The sequence below is a fragment of the Platalea leucorodia genome (assembly GCF_965183815.1).
Source record: "Platalea leucorodia genome assembly, chromosome: 6".
In the NCBI taxonomy this organism is placed as follows: Eukaryota; Metazoa; Chordata; class Aves; order Pelecaniformes; family Threskiornithidae; genus Platalea; species Platalea leucorodia.
The window spans coordinates 67,393,557-67,401,957 of record NC_138828.1 but is presented as its reverse complement, the minus strand read 5'-3'; the positions used below and the strand labels follow the sequence as shown (position 1 = coordinate 67,401,957).

Sequence of the window (8,401 nt, the reverse complement as noted above, 5' to 3'; positions counted from 1 at the left end):
CTGCAATTTTACTGCATATATCATCTGTATAAACATATACGTAGATAAAAATGAAATAAAGAATAAATACAGAAAAGTAAATTGCAATACACCTTTAGTGCACTGATCATTCATGAGATCCGAACTGATTCAAGGGAAATGTGAGACTAGAAGGAAACCATGCCCGAATTAAGCTGCAATGCTAGAAGAAAGAAGGACAGGGACATGGAATGCCAGCCAGCCTGCCTGCCCCTGTTTCCAGCCCTCTCGCCTGTTAAGATATGTATAAGCAGTATTTTATCCTACAGAATACTAATACTTAAAGTTTAAAAGCAAAAAGCATACATACCTAAATTGCAGAATGCTAAGTATCTCAAATCCAACAACCCAACATACAAGGTTTAACTAAAACTGAGAGCAAAAGAGAGCTTCATTTGATCATCCCAGGCTTTCTGTACCATAATTAAGTCAAGCTCCTTGAACAGCCTTAAGAGCTAACATACTTTTTCTCAGTTTTGAGTACTTCAAAGGGCCTTGCACAAAGCAGTTGTCTCCAAAAACTGAAATGGTCGAACAAAAAATTCTTTTAGATTACACTGTGATTTAAAGTTTGCTTTTATATTTCGACTGCATTTCAGTAAATGGCCATTTAGGCACTACTATCATCTAAATTAAGAGATGCTCAGAATATATCTATATTGGGGGTGGGGGGGGGAGGAAATCTGTGTTTGCTGGAGGATGGAATAAACACCTTGAAGAATGTTCCATTTCAGGAAATTAAATTTTAAGTAATATTGCCAAAGCAGAGAAACCGAACAAGTCAGCTCCATTTTCCTTCCTTATTCACCAGTTAAGTAATTTCTCTTACTAAAGACACTTGGATTTATCACAGTTCTTTCTCAAAGAAGAGAGTAACTCCAGGGACGGACCAAGTCAAAAGGCTACACTTTTCAATTATATTAAATGATGCAAGAGATTAACCTTTTGGGATATACTGAAGGTCTTCTCTATCTCAAATTCCTATTTATTCCTAATCAGCTCCAACAGAACAATTTTGGCATGCTCAGTAATAGAAGACAGACCCTTATTTCAGGCCATTTTGGCAAAGATTACTTAGGTTTGGGCAACAAGCAACTCAAATATAGCTGTTGGTGGCATCCTTAAAATGCACAGGCCATGGCAACAACCATAAAAGAATTCAAAGTCAGTAAGGAATCTAGTGGAAAAGACTAGACAATAATTATACCAAACCAAAAGAGAAAACAAAGGCTTAAATTTTACTACCTTTTATAACAGCTTTGGCATTACAAATCAGTTCTCCATATTGTAGTGACATCATTTAGTTAAGAAATGGAGACTTATTATTATGACCATCAGCGTAGTATCTGAATACTAGAATAGACAGATTATTTGGGTATCGTAGCAGAGATTCATCCAGCCTAGCAAATATGCATACACATATTCGGAGTCTCAGCAGCCGCTTCAAGAAATTAACAAAAGTGTCACCATTCAACCTTTATCAGAAAGGAAAACTTATACCAGAATTGGTGTCAATGAAGGTGGTTAAAAGAAAGACAAAAATAAATAAATAAATAAATAAAAAGAATTAGCACAGTTTTTAAATTCCAGGAATTATATACAGGTATTTTAGAAAACGTACATTAATTCAAAGAACAGGTATAGATTCTGCAATGGTAATGTAAATTATTTACCATCTTTTCTCCCCTATAGAAAAAAAGCCAGCAGAAAGCACAAAAATCTTCCTTAGAAAAATCACAATAGCCTTTGTGAATTGCTGCAATCCCAGTAGTGACCTTAGTGCAGCATTTCATGCACCGCAGCAAGCTAACAAAAACATCACTTTGGATCATGTCTGGCCAACTCTGATCACGGACAGAGCAAGTTATGGATCTGCTGGGAAGGGAAGAAGGGATAAGAGGATACAATACATGTAAACTTAGGTAAGTCTCTGAAATTTCTGTATGGACAAATTAAAATAAAGTCGAATCAACACAGACTGGGGAAAAACAAGTACAAAGATGAGCTACTTTTATGCTCCCACTTCTTATAGATACATAATGAGCTGTCAGAGAATGAAGCCAAAAAGAAAACAGGCAGATGAAGACAACTAATAAACCAGCAGCACAGCTGTTAGAAGACATGCAGGCCCACAAATACCTTGCATAATACACCCAAACCTCAGCTTCCAGAATAAAAAGAGTCAAGTTTCCAGAAACACTGACACTGGAGTGCCAAAATATCATTTCCAAAACAATTTCAACAACATCCACATCGAAATTTTTGTATTATGTTTCCACATCAAAGATACCACTTTGAAAGGGATATTTGTCTCTGTCTTCACAGTTTTCTAAAAGTTGTATTTTTCCAAAGCATTTTAAGTTAAAGTGTGGTCGGCTCAGTTTTGACTGAATGTATCACCTTACAGACTGAGTGCCACATGGCCTTAGGATAATTTAAGCCCTGCGGTCCTGACAGATGTTGTATGACACAACTTCCAAGAAAAATATTTTCACTGAAAAATGGCATGTGCCATTCCTCACTATTCACACCTAGTGCTAAAGAACTGGAAAAAGAGAAACCAGCGTGAAACACTAGGACTTAAATGAAAAACAAGTTTTTCAGGAGAGCTTTAATTACTACATTTTTAAACAAGTATAATTTCTAAACTATATATATATATATCTCTATCTTCTGGAACTTCTGTAGCCATCAAATAGAAAAAAGTGACAGTTTCAGTGTTTAACACTACTTCAAAGGTTATTAGATTATCACAAGATTATTTACCTTCTCTCCCTGTTCTTCTCTCTACTTCCTCTGTTTTTTTAATCCATCTCTTTCCTTTTTGCTACTGTCCCTTTATTCCTACTGCATTTACTTTTCATTTATCTCCCTACACAGCATTTTATCATCTTTTACCATGATCTTCTCAAAAGAATCCTAGCAATGCCAGATAGTCATATGGTCTGTGCTATCTTTATAACAAATTCAGGTATCTACAGAAACATTTTACTAATGACTAGTATTAATCTAATGATTTAGAAAGCTTTCTACTAAACCAGACATAAAAGGTGGGCAATTTAAAACTCCCAGCTTTCTGCCGCAATTTCACATACACAAAACCAACACAAATGCGCAGCGTCACTAAAAGAAGCACTTCGTGGGCAACAGCGTCCCTTACCCTCTTTCCTCTCCCATTCACAACACCCCTTGTGCAGGTACAAGTTTCTTTACAAACCAATGGTGAATGAGATAGGGGAACTGATTCCAGTTGTAACTACACTTCCCTTATTCCCTGTTTTTGCTAAGTGAATGTTAAACTGGACCGGCTCTCAGCCATGAACTGTTTCTTCCCAATACCTGTATGAGATGAGCTGAGGAGGCACTCTCCACTTTCCATGAAGCCAGAGAGGACATCCCTCCAGCAGGCTCAAAAGGTGACTAATGACATGAAATTCTCATCATGCAATCAAAGGCTACGTAAGTTTGGCTGCATTCATAATTTCTTGTGAGTCTAAGCTTGAATATCTTTCACAGTTTTTCACTGCTAGCAGAAGTGCAAATTTTGATGTATTAACACTCTTATTTCATCACTGTTTATAATTAGGTGCTCAAAATTTATCAAATATACATGAGAGTAGACAGCTGTGGGGGAAAAGATGGTTCATTTACATTTAAGTACTGTAATTTCATTTCAGGAAAAAAAAGCCAGACCATGAGATTACAAAAGAATCCTTCCCTTCATGCATATTAATTCTGTTTTGAAAGCATTCGTTTCTTTAAACCAACAATAACTTTCAGTTACAATGAATTTTTATATCATAATTTCATTAGCTTACAGGTAGTCTAACTTTTTTTTCTTGCTACATCTTAGTAATTCTCTAAATTCAGCATGACAATTACAGTTTCAAGATTAATTACACCCAGTAACAGTTTCCAAAAGGATAATTCTTATATTTAAGAAAGAATTCCATCAACTACCAGCATAAAATTATTCTAAACACAACAGTTGAAGGATTTACTGAAGCAGAAGCATTAGGTTACATTTTAACATGCAAACTGTATTTTTAATTTAGTCATGTATTGTAACGTATTCAGGGATATTATCAGAGTAAGACTTAAAAGAATATCTAAATTAAAGGAAAAAAAAAGATTCCATGATGAAGACAGTTTTTGCCTAATTTTTATAAACTCATGCTAAACTACTATTACTGAGCCAAAGACACCGAAGACAAACATCCGCCTTCACTACACTTTGCTATCCCATCTCTGAAAGGATAAAAATCTAGATGCCAGTTTTGAAACAGCTTCCAAGCTAAAATGACTAACTAGTTCCAGATAAAAAACTATAAAATCAAATTCACCTAGGATCATTTACAGCCATCTGCTCAGAACCATTTTCTCACTAGTCAAAGGCTTATTTCCATATGGTCTCAAAGGTGAAAAATTACTCTCTATTATTACTCTACCTAAACTACAAATGGAAGTCTGTTATAGTAAACCCACACATAGTGAACTTTTTGATAAGCTGAACATTTCCTGAAATCTTATTTCTTTCTACTGAATTCCAGAGGGGGTAAATCCTATTACACTGAACAGTCACTGAACAGCACAGGTTAATTTAATGGAAAACACTTTGAAATAAGCCTTTACCATCTGTTTTCACCTCTAATGGCAAATCAAAGAAGAACGATTCACACTTGTATCATTAAAAAAAAATGCATAAGTGATTTAAATAGATGTGATCTTTGATGAATACATCATGCATTTGTTTGACTTTCTTCACCTTTTATCTTAAGCAGGAAGTTCTCATTTCCTAATGTAATGCTCACCCCTGCAGTTGAAACCACCACAGTGTAAAAAGAGGATATGCACAAAGTTTCTTATATAAATAATTCCTTACAATGTGAAGGTGAAGCTCTTCAGTAGTTCCAAATTGCCTCTGTGCAGCAAGTGATCTTAACACTACTTCGCTTACTAATAGTTCCTCATACTCAGACACCAGCTACCCTTCTTCTGAAATTGTCCAACTGATGAACATAAAGAAGATGAACTCAGAACAAATGTTCTCAGCCAGGACTTTACCTGAATTTTTGCTACAACTGGAGAAGGCCTTCTGCACTTGAAAGCTTGTCTTCTCTCCCCTCAAAAACTATGTCCCAGCAACATGCTTTAACTTACTTTTCATTTCTTAAAATAAAAGATTTATGGTCTTAGATTAGCTGTATAGAAAGAAGACGATTTTAAAGAACTCTAATGTACACAGGGAAAGGAAGAAAAGTTTATAAATGTAAACAAAAGATCAAGCACAAGATCAACATAGCCAACCACCATAAGAAAAGTGAAAATAAATGAGTGGGTAAGCACAGTTATTACAACATTAAGAAACCCTCCAAACCGTAGTGAAAACATATGCTATGACATACACTAATTCTCAGTAGGAGTTACTGCAGGGAGGTACAACACAGAGTAGTTATAAAGGGAATTACCTTACATATAGAGAATCTATACAGAAGCTATCTGTTACAGCTGGCACCTCCAGGAGTAACGTGGTGTTAGAGTGACCAGCAGCAGAAAGATCAGAAAAGGGAAAACAGGTGAAGAGGTAAGAACAAAAGATAAAATACTCTGCAATACCCAACACAATGGAACATCAGAGCTACCACTACAGTCCCAACAATCATTCAAGGAACAACCATTCATATTATTTACTGTAATACTCATGGAGGGGGGACCCAAACTATATTACATGTTTCTCACATAGTGATTTTGTCATACGGCAGCAGGAGGGTTTTAGGAACAGAATAACCTGGTGGAAAGCCCCCGGCCATATGCAGTCTAACTCTAACTTAGAGATCACCTAAAAAGTTTTATTCTATTTCAATCATTTCATTTATACATTTCAAACATCATAGCTCACTTTCCATCTTTTCCAAAGATGCGAGTTAACAGGCTCAAAGTTTAACATTTCATGGTATAGTTGTGTGCAATTCTTTCAACACATACTAATTTAGAACAGTTAAAAAACTATTACACACACCATTTACAAACGAACATCCACATAGGTGCCTTTAAAGCATAATACCTTAGTTAAAAATAAAACTAAATGCACTCTTCTTTTCTCCGAAAAAACCTGGAGGTTACCAACCTGAAATCCCCTTTATTGTTCACAACCCTCTCTGGAGGGCAGTACTGCGCAGAACTTTCTAGCACCACAATGTCTACTGTCCTTGTGTTATTCCCACGTCTGGTTTGTACATGGCAGCCCCAGTTTCCTGTGGAGCCAGCCTGAATGTTTGAGATTGTCAGTGCACTGGGAAGATAAAATAAACAAATAAAACCCAACAGTCTTGCAATAAAAGTTATATAAGCTTTTACCAAAAGATGAATAAAATACAGAACAACAATGGAAGAAACAACCAGTTACACACAACTGAGTGATCTTACAAAGCCAGAGCTACCCAGGAATCAACGTACTGTAATTAACAGAGAAATATTTACTATTCTTCTAGCTCTCAATTTTGCCAAGGTAGGAAAGAAAAAGAACAGCCATGAGAAAGTTCCTTGATTTCAGAAAGAAGAGTTGAGAAGTCCAAATTCCCCATGTGTTGTTATTGCTCTTCAACACAAAATTTTTATAGTTGTTCCAGAAAGGCCAAACTAAAATAGCTTCCCAAATGTATAATTTGTGATAAAGTCAGAATCCCTAATTTACTAATACAATTACAGGATATATAACCACTCTGTAGATGCTGAATGAGTCAAATATCTGCTGCAGTCAGAACACATTATACGCATAGATCTCTGCTGGAGAACTTCAATATTACCAACTGTGGTGTGCTCAAAAGGAACAGGAAAGAATCCCTGAGTAGCTCACTTAAATGCCTTGTTTTCATAATTTTAATGTTCCAAGAGAACAAATGTACCCCACCATAAACATATTTTACATGAACTGCACTGGGTAGTCCTTGGAGATAACTGAAACCCAACTGCACCAGTCCTGGGCAACCTGCTCTAGCTAACCCTGTTTTAAGCAGGTGCGTTTCACTAATCAAATCTCTAGACCTCCCTCTTCAAACTTGATAGCAACAGTGACCAAACCCAGGTAATTTAAGAGATGTGTGAAGTTACAGACTACTTCCCTGCTTGGGAAGTTTTTGTCTACATATGTTCACTCAGCGAGAATATGAGAAAATATTTCCTTCCATTTTTTATGGAAATAGTCAGAGCAGAAAATAAGAAGTGGGAAATACATTTTCTCTTTATGGATTCACCTTGCAATCAGTGAGCAGTTATGAATCATGTTTTTTTCAACAAAAATACCCTGGGACTCATCAGTTTCCACTATCTTTCCATCCTGATACCACAAGACTTGCATGTCTTGATCAATATACGAAGCCATACATTGGAAAGGTAGACTATCTCCTTCAAAGACAACCTGACGGTGAGATGGAGTCATATAGAAAGATGGTAATTCAAGCGGCGGTTCTAGAATTTAAGAAATAAAAGCACAATTAATAGCAAGAATCTGTTATATACACAATTTTCAAAAGGAGAAAAATACACTGAGTGTCAATTATTGATATTCTTCACAATTTCTCACTATTAATATTTCAAAATCACAAATACTTTTTTTTTTTTTGACAGATAGAATAACTCTAATACAACAAAAGCGAAGCAACTGGGTCATAGTTTCATCACAAGGCGGCAGCTAATCAACAACAGAATCACCATGTAGGGAAGTAAGTCGTAAAATGAAGACCTTTTAACTTCAGAAATTTGGGCTTGGAATAATTTGTGCATCTGAAGTCAGATAGATACTTCGGGAAAAAAAAATCAGTTTCTGATTCCTCTTGTGAAGTTTCAGTAAAAATCCGTGAAAAACATGGATTAGCAGGAAAAAAGGAGTTTCTCTCCAGAGAGTGCTACTCATCCTTAGTTTCTACAGACTAACATCCACAATCACCAATTTATTTATTATTTATTTCCAAAACAAACAACACCGAATCATGACTACACATCAGCCTTTGAAAACAAATCACTATTACCACTATCACGTAAGTCCTGAATTTCAGGGAAACAAAACAAAGCAAAAAAAAGTCTGTTCACTAATATTAACAGAATATGGAATGCGTTAGAAAGTAAGTATCAGTTGTCAGGAGTGCTTACCGCAGGTCAGAAGCTCCTGCTTAACACCAGTCACTGTCTGTGACTGAAGTGACTTGGGATAGGCGCATTTAGTCTCACGTACAGTTATATTTCTTTCTTTTAGCCACTGATGCATCCACAGTATGTTGCAATCGCAAAGAAGATAATCAGTCTGAAATTCCCTGCAACACAAAATAGGTATTCACAGTGACAAAATGCAATGCTCAAAGGTCTGAAAGCTTGACATCAACAGCTG

At 36.0% G+C, this 8,401-nt stretch overlaps 1 protein-coding gene across 1 annotated transcript in view; it reads right to left on the bottom strand.

Annotated features, from left to right (window-relative positions):
• Positions 1-8,401, bottom strand: part of ADGRA3 (adhesion G protein-coupled receptor A3) — a gene marked incomplete at its 5' end in the record, with an annotated part of 59,725 nt that overhangs the window by 23,957 nt on the left and 27,367 nt on the right. Inside the window, 3 exons of the mRNA XM_082314780.1 lie at positions 6,146-6,310; positions 7,272-7,485; positions 8,167-8,327. Of these exons, the coding sequence (XP_082170906.1) occupies positions 6,146-6,310; positions 7,272-7,485; positions 8,167-8,327 (540 nt within the window). The remainder of the gene's footprint in view (positions 1-6,145; positions 6,311-7,271; positions 7,486-8,166; positions 8,328-8,401) is intronic.